Source organism: Echiichthys vipera, assembly GCF_963691815.1.
Source record: "Echiichthys vipera genome assembly, chromosome: 22".
Lineage (NCBI taxonomy): Eukaryota > Metazoa > Chordata > Actinopteri > Perciformes > Trachinidae > Echiichthys > Echiichthys vipera.
In genome coordinates this window covers 18,204,253-18,224,848 of record NC_139847.1, presented here as the reverse complement: position 1 = coordinate 18,224,848, position 20,596 = coordinate 18,204,253, and the positions used below count along the sequence as shown (strand labels likewise).

Here is a 20,596-nt window from a genome sequence, read left to right as displayed (position 1 = left end):
TGTGAATGGTCTGTGTTTGCGCTGTTATTGGCATGGTTGTCAGTTATCAGGCAAGCTTGTGTTAAAGATCCTGTATTGTAAAAAGTGAGATTTCCATGTCTTTTCTGATTATAAAGCAGGTTGAGGTGTTACAACCGCAATTCACATGAAGTTGGTAAACGGTAGATGGACTTGTATTTATAGTCTTCTGACTACTCAAGGCATTTTTACACTACTTGTCACATTCACACAGACAGTCACACCGATGGCAGTGGACACCTACATACTATATAATCTAACCATTCACACCACATTTACAGACCCATGCGCAGCACGGGGAGCAATTTGGGGTTCAGTGTCTTGCCCAAGGACACGTCGACATGTGGCCCAAAGGAGCCGGGGATCGAACGGCCGGTCTCTCGAATGGAGGACAACCCGCTCTACCTTTGAACCACAGCCGGTTGGGACGTAACGTAAATAAAAACCGAATACAATGATTTGCAAATCCTTTTCAGCATATGTTCAATTGAATACATTACAAAGACAAGATATTTAATATTCAAACAGATAAACTTTTTTTTTTTTTGCAAATATTCACTCATTATGAATTTGATGCCTGCAACATGTTCCAAAAAAGCTAAGACGGGCAACAAAAGACTGGGAAAGTTGAGGAATGCTCCAAAAACACCTGTTTGGAACATTCCACATGTGAACAGGTTAATTGAAAACAGGAGAGTGTCATGATTGGGTACAAAAGGATCATCAACGAAAGACTCAGTCATTCACAAGCAAGGATGGAAGAAGGTCACCACTTTGTGAACAACTCATGAGTAAATAGTCCAACAGTTTAAGAAAAATGTTTCTAAACGTACAACTGCAAGTCATTTAGGGATTTCATCATCTACAGTCCATAATGTTAAAAGACTCTGCACGTAAACAGCAAGGCTGAAAACACTGAACACTGAATCCCTGTGACCTTCCCTCCCTCACACGGCACTGCATTAAAAACCAACATCACTCTGTAAAGGATATTACCACGTGGGCTCAGGAACACTTTGGAAAACATTCTCAGTTAATACACTTCATAGAGTCGGACGAGTCCATATTTGAAATTGTTTTTGAAATCATGGACGTCGTGTCCTCCAGCCAAAAAGAAAAAGGACCATCCAGATTGTTATCAGCACTAAGTTCAAAGCCAGCCTCTGTGATGGTATGGGGGTGTGTTAGTGCCCACTGCATCATGGGTAACTTTCACATCTGTGAAGGTCCCATTAATGCTGAAAGGTACATACAGGTTTTGGAGCAACATGCTGCCATTAAAGCAACGTCTTTTTCAGGGACGTCCCTGCTTATTTCAGCGAGACAACGACAAACCACATTCTGCACGTGTTCCAACAGCGTGGCTTTGTAGTAAAAGAGTGCAGGCACTAGACTGGGCTGCTGCAGTCCACACCTGACTCCCTTTGAAAATGTGTGATGCTTTATGAAGCGCAAAATACCACAACAGAGACCCCGGACTGTTGAGCAACTGAAGTTGTAAATTAGAATGGTAAAGAATTACAACCTCCAAAGCTTCTACAATTAGTGTCCTCAGTTCCCAAACACTTCTTGAGTGTTGTTAAAAGTAAAGGGGATGTCACACAGTGGTAAACATGCGCCTGTCCCTGCTTTTTTGACACGTGTTGAAGGCATCAACATTTAAAACGAGTGAATATTTGAAAAACAAAAACATTTATCAGTTTGAACATTAAATATCTTGTCTTTGTAGTGTAGTCAATTGAACATAGGTTGAAAGTGATTTGCAAATCATTGCATTGTGTTTTTATTTCTGTTTCACACAACGTCCCAACTTTGGAGTTGGGGTTGTACATAAGTACTGTGAAACCAACAACAATCAATCCCCAGGTAAATGCACACAGCGCATATTCAGAAACTGTGCCTTTCAAACGAGCCGTCAACACTTCTGTACAGTTGTGATGTCATAACTGTATTATATATAAAGGTAGAAAGTGCAGCGACACTGCCGTTATTGTCATTCTCTGCCTGAAGAAGCAGAAGACCTGGAAATGCTGACCAATCAGAGCAGACTGGCTTTTTCAGTAGGAGGTCTGAAAGAGACAGGCGCTTTAACAGAGTGTTTCAGACAGAGAGTGAATACAGGTACATTCAAACAGAGTATGATAAAAAACAAAAATAGAAGTATGAACCTGGAAATGAGCAGTATATGGGATCTTTGCATCCGCCCTTGAGCATACCATGGCCAAACCCCCCCCCCCCAAAAAAAACAACCAGACACTCGGATTCTTGCTAAGCCCGCTGTTGGTTGAGTCAGTCCCAGCACCAAGCGCAGGCCGCTGCTGGTAGGAGTCATATCTGAAACTGACACACTCTTGTCTCGGAACAACAAACAATGCCAAACAGAGTCCTGTTGCCATGGAGATCTGTCACGGTGTTTTTGTGGCGACATCGTTGGTTTCGCCTTAGTATCAGGAAGACGTTCTGTATGGGCAAGACTGATCTAGTCATGATAGTCACCGTTCTCCTTTGAAGGCAAGGTGGATTTCCTCTTCCCTTTGCCACTTTTGTCATCACAGCCCCTCAAAATGTGTTATCAGGCGAGGGATACCAGAGGATGCAGCTGAAAATCCTGTGCATCGTATTAGCAAAATACAGTTTATTTAACTTCAATAAGTTTATTATGTCCAAAGCTAAATCTTTAATCTTATGTTAAGTACCTTTTAAATCCTACGTACACTGCTCATGTGCAAAATCTGTTTGTGTTGGTGCTGATTCTGTAGCTCTCTATACAGCATGGAGGTCATTAAGGATGAGTGTTTGTTCTCATGGTTCCCTCCACAGCACTCTGAAGTAATCCAGCCCAGACTCCTGTGCACCACTTGAAACTTCCTAAACTTTTCAGTACAGTTTTGAAGATGTCAGCAGAAGACTTAATGTTATGTGGGTCAGTGGCTGATTTGGACACAGCGTGTTGCCACATAGCGTCCAGTAAGCAGCTGACTAATGCGCAGTCGCCGTCAGTGCGATGGTGGTTGTTGGTGAGAGGAGGGAGGCTGAAGCGGACTGAACTGTGGATGCACTCTCTCTTAGTTCAGGAAGTAGAAGAATGTGGCGTGTATTTGTGCTGAGACTGCTAAAATGCTTTTGTTACTTGTGTGGATTTGCATGCTCGTTCCTATGCTTAGTTGCGTGTGTCTACATAGATGAGTGTTGTGGACCTATGTGTGCATGCATGCAGGAGTGTGTACAGGTGGACTGTAACTGTCCCATAAGTCTAGCTACATTCATATGCATTGCTTATATATATATATTTATATATATATATATATATATATATATATATACATACATATATATATGTATGTATATATATATACATATATATGTATATATATATACATATATATATATATATATATTTATATATATATATATATATATATATATTTATATATATATATATATATTTATATATATATATATATATATATATTTATATATATATATATATATATATATATATATATATATATATATATATGTATTGTGAATCTGTCAGAAACCAACTCTGTGTGTGCGTGTGTGCGTGTGCCTGTGTGTGCGTGCGTGTGCGTGCGTGTGCGTGTGTGTGTGTGTGTGTGTGTGTTTCTCCAGTGCTTTTTGCCCCTATCCAAACATGACTCTGTTATTAAACGTATTCATAACATCACAGGATAGATAGAACACAATATTTTATACTTCTAACCATCCATCCATCACCTCTGCGCTGAGTGTCCGGCCTTAATAACTGCACCCAGCTGCTCTCCAAGAAATACTCACTTCATGCAACAAGTTTCATTTTACAGTTCTCTTTAAGTATGAATTTAACAAACGTGACACGTGTTAATTAGTGAGTTTTGGAGTCGTTGGAACTTCAGACTACATAGCTTGCTGTGTACCTGTGTACCTAATCTTCATTCTAAGCTAGGCTAATTATGTCCTGACATCTAACCTCATCCCACAGAAAGAACATGAGCTTTTTGTCAATAAAATATTGAAATATCCCTTTAAAAACAAACGCTTGATTAAACATATTTCTATCACACAAAGTGTTAAACTTTCCCTCCACTAGGACCTGAAAACAGTGCGTCAAGCTGCCCTCTGAAGTGATAAGCTAAGCTGGCGTCAATGTTATGCTAACTTTACTTTTAGTCAAATTGGATATTTAGGCTCTTATGCATTAGCTTGGACGTGCTCAGAAATGTCAACTTAACGCAGCTCTGGTTCTAGACTACCAAATATATTAACCCTTAGAGACCCACCCATTTATGTCTTTTTTAGGGGGTACAGGGGATCTGTAGGGGGAGATGGCAGTTCAGCAGTAGAAGTGGTGTAAAAATGGTCAAAATCCCTAGCAAATTAAGACCAAGTCCTTGGGGAGAACCACAGAAAAGTCCATGCTGTGATATGGTATCAAAAACGTTTGATACGTTTGATCCACGGGATTTCACCTAAACCTGTGCGTGTGCGTGTGTGTGTGCGTGTGCATGCGTGTGTGTGTGGCTGGCCTGTCCTTCAACTGCATGTGTGAAGAGAAAAAACGAACGCAGAATGTGAGTGTGTCCTGTGTTAAATGTCTGTGTGTGTGTATGTTTGCTCATGTGGAATGCATTGCTTGCAGTGCTTTGTGTGTGACCCTGTGTGTGCACCATTTTCTGCATCTCTGCTTTCATTGCCAAGGCAGAAACTTTTAGCGCGTTGCCCCGTCTCTCTCGACCCCATGACAGCGATCCTCATTCCGCACCTCTCTCTGTCACCTCTGCTCACCTCTGCTCGCTCTACCACAGCACCTACACTTCCAACCCGTCTGTGACTGTCAGTGTCTGGTGCCACGAGAGCGCTCTTAACCTCGGTTTCCTAAAAATAGCGCTCTGCTTATTGTGCACAGTGAACCATAAGCAGGAACAACAAAGTCGGCCGCTGTGTTGTTGTTTTTTAAGGAAGGGCCCCACCACCGGAGGCTAATTGGTCGATACCAGAGTCACTTCCTGGAGGTGGGGTCACGGCGCAGCGAGTGAGCGCCCAGGTGGAAATAGGGGTGACTGACCGGGGCTTGTTTTTACCAGACGCGGACAAAAGAAGTAGAGTAAGGGATCAGGGCTTGTTGCCATAATTTCAAGCACCCCCTTCACCACTACCACCCCCTCCCAGAGGGTCTGTGAAATTGACAGAAACAATGACTCAGCCATAGAATGGACAGAAATTGATTTTCTGCAAAGAGGTTAAATGAGCGGGCACTTTCTTTCTCACTGCGGAGGTTGTTTTTGTTTTGGCCATTGGCTCCTTTTCTCCTTGTTGTTTGTGCCTTCTTCTCGAGGCAGAAGTCAATGTGAAAGTTTGTGATGGACATGCATCGATGCTGTTTTTTCTCCACTTGTCTAGCTGTTAGAATAAAGTTAAGCTATTGAGAATGTGAAATCAAAGCCTCCATTGACTGTCTTTATGTCTTTGCACCTGTCTTCATCTTCAGAGACAGAATGGGCGAAAATATATGCTGTTGCTGTAAAAACTGTCTGCATGTGTGGTATCAGCAGAACTGGGTGCTGAAATTGTCGTGCAAGTACATTATGAAAGAACCTAGTCTCCCATCCTCTTTAAGGTTCACACACACACACACACACACACACACACACACACACACACACACACACACACACACACACACACACACACACACACACACACACACACACACACACACACACACACACACACACACACACACACACACACACACAGAGCAGACAACACAACCTCTTGTGATGCATTCCTTTGTGACGTCAAACTCGCTGCCTCTGGGCTACGAGGCACAGCACAGGATGTCTGAGAGAGGGAGAGACAAAGACATAGACAACAAAGATAGAGAGCAAGAGAGTCGGTCATATGCAGAGAAAAAGATACGTTTCATATTTGTGTTGAGAGAGACTTAAGAAAATTGTTTCCAGTGGAATATGCAGTCAAAAGAAGAAAAAAAAAAAGGAAAAGAGTGCCTAGCCCGGAAAGTCAGAAAGTGACTGCAAATAGCAGGAGTCTTACTTCCCTATAATAAGTCAAATTCTTTGCTGCTTCTCCTCCCTGTGTTTGATGGCCAGCCTTGCCCTGAGCGATGCCCAGCCTGCCAGCAAAGGGGAAGAGAGGCATGGCTGCCGATCATACTGAGACATGTGATACAGAGTCACACCGCAGCAACCGACATCCTCAGCATTATACTCTATTTTCATAGAAACAAAGCCTTCCAACGCTGCGTGGTTGCATAAAACTGGCTGGTTACCAAACTGTGTTTACTCATAGGTTATTACATTTTACAGTGTATACTTTTCTCATTTTGGATTTCTGTTTGCGTCTATGTTTAGAGACCCATTCTTGAATATCAGTCATCCACATCTGATTGATCCATGTTGTCAGCTGTCAGCTGTGTTCATCCCTATCAATCATTTTTTATCAATTCTGACACCATTCTCAGTAGAGTTAGGGTTTCATAAATTCCCAGTAAGCATGGTTTTGGTAGAGTCATAAGGTGCCTAGACAGCGAGGTAGAAAGTGAATGTACAGGTAAGTTACACAAGGTCGTTGGTTCCACAATATTTAATGACTATATTTAAATGGTTAGTTAGGAAATATATGGTAATTTAAAGGTTCTCTGTGTAATGTTCAGAAAACCCTAGTTATTAGTGATAAAAGTCGGTGTTATTTGAACTGCAGTCAGCATCCTGTTGCTCGCACTTGCACTGTTCAGTCTGACCTTACACCCTTTCAAAATATGATTTCTGGGTCCAAACGCTCCGTTGAAATAAAACAGTCAACGGCCGAACATGTGAACAATTCCGTTCACCTCTAACTTCCGTAAGACACCTTTTTCATCCATAAGAAAGAGATAAACTAACAATTCCCTATTTAAAAAAAGAACCTCAGATCTGTTCAAACCATGGGAAACACGGCACTGCTGTGTTGTTGTAATACGAGGCTTGGACCGGCTTGGACCTGGAAATCATATTTTGAAAGGGCGTTACATCACAACTTAACAGCCGGATAGAATGCCAGATAGGCAAGAACGAGTATCGGCCAAAACAGTGAGACTCAACATGACTGACCAGCATCATGTTGATAAAATACTGTAAAATAGAATTCCAATGATGCTAGCTTGCTGTTTACAAATCACTTGATCAGCCAATTCCAGGAAGCGAAGGCAGACCCAGGCCGTGCAGCCAAGCCAGTCTCGATGAGTTAGCTGGTGTTATCCACTTAAGACAGTATTCTGCTATGTCAACTAGCTAGTAATTTTTTCCGCATTAGCAAGCAAGCTTACATTAGCAAACCTGCTGCTACCATTACAGGACAGCCACCAACTTTAGGTCTATCTCCGGAGATGGTGGTTGCCTATTATTTGTTGACATGAGCAGACTCTTTTTCTAAGCTAGCATTTGCAAATGCAGCACATTGTTGGCTGTAGCTGAAGAGAGTCAAGGAACTTGGGAGCACACAAAACCTCACATCATTCGGATTTTCCCAGAAAATGTGTCCTGAGTCCTTTAGAAGTCAGTCCACAGGCTGTTAGAGGCAACCCAGAAAGTCGGGGAAGGTCTAAAGGTTTTTAAGTAATCTTACACCCAGCCAACCCTTTGGTAATAAAACAACGACTAGCCTAATACCTGTAAAAAGTTACACACAACCTTCAAATGTAATCTAGATCTTTAAAAAATACTTTGTAACCAGACTTAGCACCTGTAAAAATCACCAAATTTGTGTTCTTGGGGTTGTCTGATTTATGATATATTTCATATTCTTTTTGGTTGAAAGTACAGGAATAGAAAAATAAATATTCTCTATCCTGGCATGAGCGAGTTGACTGTGTGCTGTTTTCCTCTTGTCAAAATTTAGAAGCCCTAACTATAATGGTTTGGACAAAAAAAAGGTCTTGTGAGGCATTTTAACATCTGAAACTTTAATTTTGTTTATTGAATATTGCATATATTTTTAACATACAAATAAGTATAATTAAATGAAGCATGTAGCCATGGTTTTTGTATTTCACATATTTGACAGACATTAAACTTTAGTTTTAGTTGATCTTTCTGTTTACATGGCATATGCAGTGTTTTGATTTCACTGTAACCCTGCCGTTGATAGCTTTTTAGTGTGTGTGTGTATGAACCCTCTAGTTTCTCTGTCACATTAATAATTGCAAATAAGCCAATCCCTGCAGAACTTGAGAAAACTTTGTGTTACTGTGTCTGCACCAAACAACAGACCATAATCATGTATCTTGTCACGAATCAAAATGATCTACTCAGAACACTTACCTACTACACTGTCATTGCTCCATTTAACTACAACCACTGCTAAGGTTTTGTGTACTTTACCGAAAGTGAAATTGGTTGCGTGTGCTTTGTTCTTCATGTAAACTGCATTATGTTTTCATGTAGCCCAAGTGAAGTCACTCCAAAGAACAAGGTTTGCCTCTGACACAAATTGGAACTTAACGTGGCCCAAACACTTTTTGTCACTGTGAGTGGGCAGGTTTTGCTTGGTGCTTTCTGCTGTGTGTTGCAATGAGAGCATATAAGACTGCACACTAAATGTGTTTGTTGCAAGCTTTTGTTCTCTGCTCAGAAAATGGAATAATTAGGGCTTGCGTCTTTTTATGAAAGACAAACTTCTGCTTCTTAATTATTCCTTATTAGTCTTACATCAGTGTGCTGTCACACATTGTCCCACAATTTCAATGCAAAACAGACCTAACATTTTTTTCAATGTGGGAGTAAGTGCATAGATGACATAAATAATAACCTAAATAAATTCACATTGATGACTAAGTGTAACTGCACCATATATGACATGATAGCAGCATGATGGTATGAGAGGAGTGATGGATATCACTGTGATTTAAAGGACATTGCCATGAAACACCATTGTTATCTAAAGGGACATTATTAAATACAGTGTTATTAAAGAATGTCACGTTATGAAATAAGACTTGACACAGGTTGTCATTGAGAAAAACATCAATATCAGATAAAAGCCGACTTCTGAAACAAAGACTATATCTATTAAACTGTTGGAAACGTGGACAGTTAATGATGTAATTTCATAATAATAAGTGAGTTTTAGTGCTATCTTTACTTATTTCACAAGTGGTTGGTTCATTTAAATATTTCATGCAAAATGAGATTATTTCTTTCATAATATGTTTTTTCTTTATTTGATTTTGAGCACATTCCTGTACCTGCTTCACAACAAAAGCCTTCTACTGGTTCTAGTGGTGGAACGCTTTTAATCTGAAGCAGCAGCAGGAAGTGTTTGGCTGACATATCGCTCACACAAAAATTACCGCCCATGGGAGCTACTGAACGCTCAACGTTCATTTTAAAAATGTAACTTCCTCTCTCTTTGCCCATGTGACCCTGCACGTTGAGCCAGTTTACAGTGACGATAGCTCAGTTGGGGGTGATGACATCAGTGTGGCCCTGCTCCCAATCATGCATCAGCTAAACCATGCTATATACAAGCCAGAAGCAATAAGTCATTTATTTTAAGCTTTGCAGCCAATCACCTCCTAGGGACACCAGTGATTTCTCTTGCTTAAAGGGGTGAAATTATGTATTTACATTCATTCAAATACAAGAAAATGTTTATTTGTTTGTATGTTTGATTGTAAGGAAGTGAGAAAATGTGTGTACTGAAGACTAAGCTCAGTCTTAGATGAAGAAAAGTTCAAAGTTAGTTTTTGCATGGATGCTTTTCATTGTATTTTAGTCACTCAACAGAACCTTGCTAAGCCTTCTCTTTCTTCCTTCCCCCAGTCCTTCTGGCTCAGCCCATAGAGAATGAATGTATGGAGGGTCTGACGCTGAAGATCACAGACTTCGGCCTGGCCAGAGAGTGGCACAAGACCACCAAGATGAGCACCGCCGGCACCTACGCCTGGATGGCCCCTGAGGTCATCAAGTCCTCCACCTTCTCCAAGGGCAGTGACGTCTGGAGGTGAGTGCTTTTGGAGCCCAGTCAAGGATGTTCATTATACGTGCAGATCTGCTTATGAGACGCTTATTCACTTTCTTGCTAAGAGTTAGATTAGAAGATCAATACCAAAATGTCTGCTAAATATGAAGCGATGGCTAGGCAAGCTTAGAAAGTAAGTGTGTTTCATGAAATGTAAAACTATTCCTTTAAGGCAGTGATTGCCAACCTTTGTAGTTTAAGGGACCCCCCCCAGCCCTGTCAGATGAACTGAACTGGTGACACTAACTCTGTAAAGCTGATTGTTGAAATCCTCTGTGCTGCTGGGTTGAATATGTGTGTGAAGCATCCACATTTTTTCTAACCATGTCTAATGCTCTTTAATGTATTGGCAGTGTTTCTATGGTGACAGAGTCATTTCCAATTGAGAGGAATTCACAAAGTAGATTGTGTAGGATTTAACATGGATGTTTGGCCTAAAATTGTCACTGAAATGACACTGTGTGGTGGTTTATGCAGAAATATGTGCTTTCCTTCCCCCCCTAGAAACTGACAGCTAACAGCCAGTCCACTTTAGACAATGTACAATTTTAGCTCAAACCTGGTGTTTCTTTCACCTCAAATCTGTTATGCCATACACACCTAGCCACCCTTTAGAAGTGACGTTTAAAGGACATTTCACATTTTTATCGATGTTATATATGCGTTAAATACATAGACTGTATAAAAAATGGACGTAGTATCACCATTGAGGTCCGTTCTCTCAACTTGCTCCAATTGTCCTCGCCTATTTGAGTCGCCATCTTGTCAGACTTTGACTCGTTTCCTCTTACCAAAAAAAGGGCATGTATGTGACGTTGGGGGGAGGGGCATACGTCCATCTGGCTGACTTATACCTCTGAGGAGAAGTGAGGACCAGAGGCTAGCTGTCACTCAAGAGGCCACGCCCCTAATTATTCATAAACTTTAACCTCCAATAAAATAAAGACTAGCCTGTTACAAAAAAAATTCACCCGCCTCAGTGTTGTCATGGAGATATGGCCTAAACATACAGACTAGAATGCTATTTTGTTCCTGGCCTTAAATAGATTTAATGATGCTGTGAAAACGGCCTGTTTAACATGGGGTCAATGAGAAACTGCTCTGTTATGAAACCTGCTCCTAGTGGACACTCAGAGAACTGCAGTTTTTGGCAAATACTTATTGGATCAACCAGGAAATTGCTGTGGTGGGGCTTGGTTTAATCAATTTTCTGTGGAGAAGATGTCTGTGCACTTCCCTGACATTCGAGATTCAAATGTACACTAGGCAAGCTGTAGTTGGTGCGTCACTAATCGTAAACCTAACGCTGTCTAATACAAAAATCCAACAAACCACTCAGCCACCTACAGTTACAAGCTAACAAGCTAACAAACAACAGAAGCTAATAAAAGATGCTAACTACACCAATAATTCTGATACGTCTGCTAGTCACAAATTTTGGTGCAGAAAAGACACTTCGTCTTAGTCTCGGCCTGACTGTCGTCGGTCTATAACTGCGGATCACGAGCCCGCAGAGGTCAGTGAGTCAGCCACCAACCCACGGGGGCTCTGCGAGGCGGCTGAACCGGCTGTGAGGTTCAAACATGAAGGACTATGGCCAAACTATGTCTCAGGGCCATCTTGATGACTTTTTCATCGGTCAACCTGGAGCAGATGCTAGAATGTCACTGAATGCTTTACTTTCTATGTGTAAAACAAAATGTTAATTATAGCACAGTATCTCTTACACACTTTAAAAGGTGTTTGGACAGTCCATTTTAACCAACTAATTAGGCTCAATCCTGAAGCAGCTGTAAATCAAATGTTGTAGTTACAACTGAGACAAAGTAGAGTAGTTGTGCACTACATATTAGCTAGCTCTAAACTGACCGACAGAAACAAAGACATTCTCCTGTAGGTTGCAGGAGAGATCAATATGGTGTGATGTTTATATGGGGCCAAACTCCAGGGCAAGATCGATTAAACAGTAGTCTGTAGTAATTATCTGCAGCAGTTCAGTAGGACAGTGGACCTGCTGCAGGGGCCTGTGGACAGAGTTAAAAGGTTAAAAGCGCACAGAAATAAAGGTGGGAGACAGACTGATGACGAGATGGAGGCACAGAGCGATGGATTGCAGCAAGACTGCCGCAGCCACGTGACGGCGTCTCTTCAAAGAGCTGCTCTGTGCTTTGTTGTGGGACATCTGTACTGCACACTGTCCCATTGTCTCCAGTATAGACCGAGAAGGAGGCCACACACCAGACCTAACCACAGCCCTTTATCTGGGAATAGCTGTATGTGTGTGTGTGTGTGTGTGTGTGTGTGCTTGCGTGCGTGGCCACATCTACACAGAAAGAGAAGTGTCCCTTGTATATGGTTTGCGGTTTTATAATAATGACATAAACAACAGTGTGATTTGTTGAGAGGGGATTCATGATGGCTTTTAAGTGCCGTATATGAATTTGCGTTTGGGATGAAAGCAAGCCCAGCTTTTGCTCAGCAATAGGGAAAAAGATAAATCATTTATTAAAGCAATAACACACATTCATGGCTTTGCTGCATTGTGGTTTGAGCAGTTTCTCTCATATGCTGTGGTTTAATTTTAATCCAGTGGATTTGGACCATGTAATCCATTCTTAAACGTTCTTTGCGGCCCAACACAGGGCCTATGTGAAAGCAATGGAACATGCTGTTACAGAGAAGCTTTTTGAAAGTGTCCTTGAGAATATCTTAAAGGATTCTGCTATGGTGCAAGCACCACAGAAGCCACCTCATGGGCATATTGCCTCAAAATAATAATAATATTTTCATAAAGTATACATGTGTCTTTAAAGAGTATATATCTACAAATTATACTGTAATATACTATACCATTTGTTACATACCATATTATGTTGATATTCTATTTTATATTGTGATATTATACAACATTTCTTACACTAAGTTGTACTACAGTAAATACTACGTTAGACTCCTGCACAATACTCCATATATATATACTGTTATTATGTTAGTACTGCACTATATATTATGTTAACTTATTACTATATTGCACTAGTGCATCTTATACTATGTCTCATTCCCCTCACTATATCCTGATCTACCATATTACACATATGTTAATATGTTAAACTGATTCATAAACTGTAGCGTATCAATATCATATCATATCATATCATGTGGTGTACATAGACATGTTGAGTCTGCTGCGGCCAATCACAACAACGCCAGTCACAACACTGTCACTTTATTAGCACCACTGTCGTTTTTGTGTCCAAATACTCTTGTATTGTGTCTGTGTATAGTTTCTATTTTGCTCTGTTCTATTTTAGTTTATGCAGCCTACCTCTTATTGTTAATCTGATTCTTTCTGTACTATATTATACTACCCTATATCTTATTTTTGAACTAACTATTGAACCGCTGCAACAAAGCGTCTTATCATATCAATCTTATCTTAATAGTAGCATCGGACCCTTTTCTGTAGCGTGTCCGCTGTTCCCTGCTTTTCACAGAAAGGGTCCGATGTTCCCCAGTTCACAATCAGTGCTGAATTCCCCGTCAAATATGTAGACCCCAACACTACCCCCTAACCCTGACCCTAATCGTAACCCCTAACCCTAACAAAATGCTAGATTAAATCAGCAGAGGCATAGGTTTATGCGGCCGGGGAACATAGGGACGCTAGCAAGCATGATTTGCTAGCATGCTAGCGATCATAAGCATTGCTAGCTATCTAGAATTTGCCCACACTATGAGCAAGCTTAATTGAGGATGACGTCCTGTAATAAAAACATTTGCTCCATTAATGAGTTAGGGTTAGTTTATTTCAGCTTGTTTAGGGTAGATAGTTTGGAGTTTGGGGGGCTTCTTGCACCAAGAGGGGGGCTATCTTGTCCCACTAGTGGCAAGATACCTCTTACCCCTTTTAAGATTTTCCTTTTGTGCCATTAGAACAAAATTGGCTACCAATGTATCCTACCAAACAGTTTCTTCATCCTCCTGCACATGCTAACCTCGTATTCAAATGTGTTTTAATTTCACAGTATATTAACTTTGATCTTAAGGGAGGCGTCTTCCTCCATCTTACCATACTTTAAGGGACCCTATTTAGTAAGAGTGTGGAGTTTTTCACTTCCCTAATGGATTCAGTATCCTCTCACTATCTCACACACACATCCTCCCAGTCTACATCTGCCCGTGTATCAACAACAAACCCGCACAGGCTCGTTTTCACAGCAATCACAGCACAATCTGGAGAACAGCAAAATGAGCAAGGCAGGCACTCCTGCTCTGAAAATGAAGGGTTTTCTTTGTTTTACTATTCTTTCTCATCTGTCCACGGCCGCTCTTCTCCAAACTTGCCACGAGAAGACAGCGATTGCCTCGGGGAGCAGCAAGCAGCGTTTCTGCACAGTCACAGTGTGTGGAAGTTGTAATTAAAGAACTAAATAAAAAAAGGCTGCGGCCTGCGCTCCCCACTTAGGGAGCCTCTACAGTGCCTTCAGTCAGGTCCCGGCGAGGGCTAATTGACAGTGTGGGAGATCCAAGTCCTGCGCCACGCTTCATCTTCTTAGGACACAGGGCTGCTCCCATTGTGTGGGCTCAGAAGTCCAGTGTGTGTATCTGTGTCTGTGTATTTGTGTTTGTACACGTTTTGCACGCATGAGTTCCCATTGCTTCGCAAGCACATGTTTCACCAAGCAAAAATATTCCGCTGCATAAATGCGTCTCAGTTCTGTACCGTCAGTGCTGTGATAATGATTGTGTAAGGTTTAATGTGCTGTACAAAGAAGAGCAAGTCACCATGAAATATTGAAACACCACGGACGACCAAAGGTGTTAGCTTTTATGTCAGTTCAGAACCAAGTGAGCGGTTATCCTTTGAAAAGCACCATCACATACACATTTTAAATTCTCATTTTGGAATAAAACACATTTTACACCACCTGTAACCATGCTGCAAATGTGACAAAGTGCACGTCTCATTAATATATACAATTTGGCACATTTCTTGTATTGCATAAGAAAACATATTTTGGCTGTAGTGGGTCGGTATTAATTTAGATTGCCAGTTACATTTCTATCGCCAAACATAAGGGTTAGCTTTCATGTAAATGGGGGCTGAAGCTGAGGTGCGGCTCACATTGTGTCACTACCAATTTACTTTCAAAATAAAAAATATAATGAATAAATATCCTATATCTATACCTATGTTTATAAACTACCCATAACCTTAGTAACAGCTAAAAGCTGTACTAAGCAATATTTTTTTATATTAAAGTTGCAGTCGACAACATTTGTTTGATCATGTTCATTTAAGCTGACACTATGCTCCAATAGAACAACATAAATCATCATGATGAATAAAAAAAAAACATACCTCTACGTGCACCAAGAACTAATTGTTTGTTTTGCAAAAATCCACTGCGCCCGTATCATCCTGTCCACTCAGCGCTGAGCTGACTGTCAGTCACAGTTCGTGCACACGCCACAGATCCCCCCTCCCCACAATATCACAGGCAAACGCATCAAGCTAGGCATACACTAAATGATGTTAGCAATTGCTATCGTGTAGCGTGTATTCCATGCTGTTTATCAATGACAAAGGGGAGAAAACTCAGGCGTGTTCACAGGAATCTGGTGCACGCGCACTGACGAGCACTCGATGGGAGGGGGCGAAGGAGCTTGGTGGTAGAGGGGGAGGGGCGTGAGAGTGGTAAACATTTAAAATTTGACTGAGTCAGCTTGATCTGCCAGACTTTCTGCAGGTTTGACAATGAATCAAATAACTATGTAAAGGGGTCACCTACTGTTAAATTCCAACCGATGCATATTCGGTCCAGCTCTGCTGCTGTTCTGGAGGATTTCAATTATTTATGTCAATGTTTGTTTTCCACCAACTCTGGTTGCGCTGCATTCCGGCTCCATCACAACTCTGTCACAGCTCGCGTGATCCAGACCCCTCATGTTCAAGTAAAAACACAAAATACGAGCATGGACCTGGAAATGGGCAGAATATGAGATTATCCTGCTCTCTTTAATTCAGGATTTAGAGAACTGCTTTACAGTGTAGGTACTTCAGGATAATATGATCAAAAGTGTGACTATCAAATGACATATTTGATATGAAATATTTAACATTATAATATTTAATATTTCAATTTATCAAGAAAACACACACAGGAACCAATTGACTCTAGGGCCTTGACTCGCGTTCAGATTATGAGATTGAGTATTCTCAATACCTTTATCGTTAATCAAGTAAATATTAGCTATCACCAATAATTATCAAAGATAATAACAAAAATGACTCTAGTTAAACCAGAGTTCCTCAGGGATGTCACGTCACAGACCGATTGACAACTAATATAAAAGTCTCATGAAATATATTAAACTACTTCAGGGTTGAACACTGATTAATGTAAGTTGAAGGACTTTAAAATCATTTTCTTAGAAGAGACTGGCACATTCATCTTTGTGTAACATTTATAAAAATGTATTAACAGATTAACAAACAAAACACAATAACCTAACTAAAGTTAAAGCTGTGCGTGTAGGAGGGGTGTGGGGGCTTGGACCCCTGCAGAAAAGGTGTGCATGTTTCAATCACACAAAAGCAACAGCTGATGAATCCAGAAATGAACAATCATCTGAGGGTTGCCGGTTACACCTACAACAGTAAATCATCATCAAGACTATTATCCAGAAGACTCTTAATGTGAAGCAGCTGCAGTTAGAGTTGACAGTCTGCATTAAATATGAAAACACTCCCATGGCAGTGAAGTAGAAAAAGCAGTGACATGATTTCATATTATAAAGCAATATGTGTTGCAAAAAGACTACATGAAGAATCTTCCAGGATATATCACATGTCTAATTTTCTCTGAGTGTACTGTCTCACGCTTTGCTGCCTGTGTTTCCCCCCCGCAGCTATGGTGTTCTGCTGTGGGAGCTGCTAACAGGAGAGGCACCCTACAAAGGGATTGATGGGCTGGCGGTCGCCTACGGAGTCGCTGTCAACAAGCTCACCCTGCCCATCCCTTCCACGTGCCCCGAACCCTTCGCTCAGCTCATGGCAGGTATGACACGTGTTTGGAAATGCAATCGAATGCACTCGTTGCACTGCTCAGGCAATAACTTTCGGTTCAGTGGGGTGAGAGTACTCTTGCGTGAGATCAAATTGGTGTCCCCGGCACGCTCTCTTTCCATTTCCTCAAAGCTTGGTTGAAATTGAGAAAACAAATTCCAGTATGTTGTTAATAACGTGGCCGCAGAGAGGAAGCGTTTTGTGCTTGAGCCACCTTGTGCAATATGTTTGCACCCATTTATGTTTTTCCTCTGTTCAGTTGCAAGTTGAAAAGAAATGTCACCTTGGTACGGGTGTTATCTGCCTTTGTCAAAAAGTAGACGGGAACAGTTAACACTTTTTCCACTGAGCCCCTTCTCTTGATGTCTGCTTGTCTTTTACAGTTGTGTTTCAGAAGAGATCAGTGCACAAAACCACCGATGGCCACCTCAGAGGATTAATTAATTATTGGATTGGTTTTTGATCTGGTTGTAAGTGTTGCGGCAAATTATGCAAAACCCCCCCCGGGAAGTTAATTAAGCATAACACTTTGAATAAGTGATCAGCTTGACTCTGGATTATGCTCACACAAGTGTCTGAAATATGTGTAAATAAAAATTAGAGGTGTCGGCGGATATTCATAGGAGTTGAAGTGCAATGAGAGCAGAAACATCTGTCATCAGTCACGTGTCTTCACATTCTGATGGGGGCGATGGAATTGGCCAAATGAGTATGTCTAAGGATTCTGGTGAATCAGTGAGTTACTTCCTTCTTTCAGGTCCCTTGATTCAAGAAAAGACTAAAAAGAAGTGAAACCGCTGGAAAGAAGTGAATCGTGGCGACTTTGTCAGACGTTTTGCACTCATTTTAAGGAAAAGAATTTAGAAATTAAACTCAATAAATCCACTCTTCCCCAACTCAATCCTGCTTAATATCTCTTTTGCGTTATGTATTGTAGAATTAACTCGCGTATAAAGTGCTGCAGTGTGCACCCTGGTATCTGACTGTCTGTTGCGTGTGTGTGACAGAGTGCTGGGACCAGGACCCCCACCGCAGACCCAATTTCAGTTCCATCCTTGCCCAGCTGACCGCCCTGGAGCAGCAAGTGAAGGAAGAGATGCCGCAGGAGTCCTTCCACTCCCTGCAGGAGGACTGGAAACTCGAGATCCAGGACATGTTCGATGAACTCCGGGCTAAAGAGAAGGTCAGAGGCAGACAGTGCAGGATTCACTGAAGTTACCATTTGTTTACCTCTTTATTCCATCTCTCTAAGCCAACAATTTGTTAACTGATGAATGTATCTATTCAAATTCTATTCAATCAAAGCAAAACAGCTGAAACTAAGATCATATTTTTTGAAAGATAAATCTGTACATAACTGATCCTCATCCGTGTACTGCCCTGCAATTTTGCCTCAAAGAAAACACATAAACTGACTTGATATCAAAACTATAAGTTCATTTAAATTTTATAGCCAAACAAGATATTGTAATGGATATAATTAGCAGCTTTTCTTAGCGCCCGCACCCCTTCACGTTGTTCTACACCCACACTATTACATTTTAAATCTAAAACCGCATTTCACAACAAAAACGAATCTCCAAGCGTTTTAGCACAGGAACAGAAAAAACACACCTGAAAACACATATCACATGACCATTTGTGCACAATGGGCATGCACGTGCCAGTGTAAACAGGAGGCAGGTTGTCCAATGTTACTCTGAGATTAAAAATCATGGATGTATAGGTTAAAAAAATATAGAAAATACTTCAGAAGAACAGAAATGGTGAAAAGTAAGACTGGAGATGAATTTGCTGAACTGATACTGAAAGTAACACATAATATAAGGCGTATAAGGCGGTATAAGGTGGTTGAGAATACAGATTTTGGAGTTGTTGTTAAGCACATACGGCAACATATTAGAGTGGTACCGGGAGCATTATTCATCGCTGGAGGAAAAAATGGCTCATCACAGAAACTTTCGTTGTACTTTGGACCTTGGTGTCATGTAGATCATACAAGATTCCAGGAAGAGAAGCCCAGACACTGCAGCTTTTTCTGTTGTGCCTTAAATCAAACTGATCCCTGCAACATCAAACACAATGTCAAATTGTCAAGTTGTGTGTTATCTTGCCTATGTGAAAGGTTTCATTGCAGCCAACCTTGGAGCTCATATCAAACTGTAAACCTCAGTCACTCATGATTACCACCTGACATGAAACACCTCCTCATCTCTTTCATCCCCTTGTCCGTTCTCCTTCCGGCAGGAGCTGCGATGCCGTGAGGAGGAGCTGAAGCGAGCGGCTCTGGAGCAGAAGTCCCATGAAGAGTTCCTGCGGCAGCGTGAGCAGCAGCTGGCCCAGTGGGAGCAGGACGTGTTTGAGCGCGAGCTCAGCCTCCTCATCCTCAACCAGAACCAGAACCAGGAGAAACCCAACGTCAAGAAGAGGAAGGGCACCTTCAAGAAGCACAAGCTCAAGTGCAAGAATGGCGAGAAGATCAGCATGCCTCAAGGTGTGTGTGTGTGTGTGGTGATTCTGTCTAGACCATGTCAGAAGAGGGTGCCATGCTGGGGTCACGTGTGATTTTAGGGACCCCCATAGACCCATTTCTGTCTCCAAACTGTCTAGATTATCATGAAGTAGACATGCCTGTAAAAGGAAGACTTGCGGGTACCCATGGAAGCTATTTTCATTCAGATATTTTGAGATCAGAGGTCAGGGGACCCCTTTGAAAATGGCCATGCTACTTTTCTCTCACTAAAATGTAACTTACCTTTGGAGCTCTATTCAGCCCCCTTCCTGACAAGCTACAGTAGCATGACCTGGTTCCTTGGGGCAACTCATTTCATATGATACCAACATATTCATTCATTCAATATATGCCCCCGCCCCCACAATCACCACTGGTGTGTGTGTTTATTCAAATTGTTTTTGAGTAGTTCTGTCACAAATCAACTACTAGCCAGATTGTGTCAGCCAACGGTCTCTGCGGTCACACCAAACATTCAAAGTTGTTCCTGTACATTTCCATCACAACACAAACTCTTCAACATGGCTAAAGCCTGGATCCTGTGACAGGTGGATCACAGGTGCTCTGATATTTAAAGTGACCAGCACTCTGTTTTTGCTCCTGTTTAATACTCCGCTGACTGCTGTCCCTCATGTATCCTCACACGTGTCCCTCACACTATCACAAAGTCACACAGCCTGCTGCAGTTCACATTCAGTGCGTTTCATTGCGTGTGTGAGTGTATTTTAGGCTGAGCAAGCATGCGTAAATACACTGTGTGTGTGTGTGTGAGTGTGTGTGAGTGTGTGTGAGTGTGTGTGTGTGTGTGTGTGTGTGTGTGTGTGTGTGTGTGTGTGTGTGTGTGTGTGTGTGTGTGTGTGTGTGTGTGTGTGTGTGTGTGTGTGTGTGTGTGTGTGTGTGTGTGTGTGTGTGTGTGTGTGTGTGTGTGTGTGTGTGTGTGTGTGTGTGTGTGTGTGTGTGTGTGTGTGTGTGTGTGTGTG

The 20,596-nt window shown here is 41.5% G+C and overlaps 1 protein-coding gene across 1 annotated transcript in view; it reads left to right on the top strand.

The window, feature by feature from the left end:
- Window positions 1-20,596, top strand: part of LOC310964213 (mitogen-activated protein kinase kinase kinase 11) — a 56,665-nt gene that overhangs the window by 17,129 nt on the left and 18,940 nt on the right. The window contains exons 2-5 of the mRNA XM_083937264.1: window positions 9,837-10,017; window positions 16,948-17,096; window positions 18,112-18,287; window positions 19,352-19,598. Of these exons, the coding sequence (XP_083793390.1) occupies window positions 9,837-10,017; window positions 16,948-17,096; window positions 18,112-18,287; window positions 19,352-19,598 (753 nt within the window). The remainder of the gene's footprint in view (window positions 1-9,836; window positions 10,018-16,947; window positions 17,097-18,111; window positions 18,288-19,351; window positions 19,599-20,596) is intronic.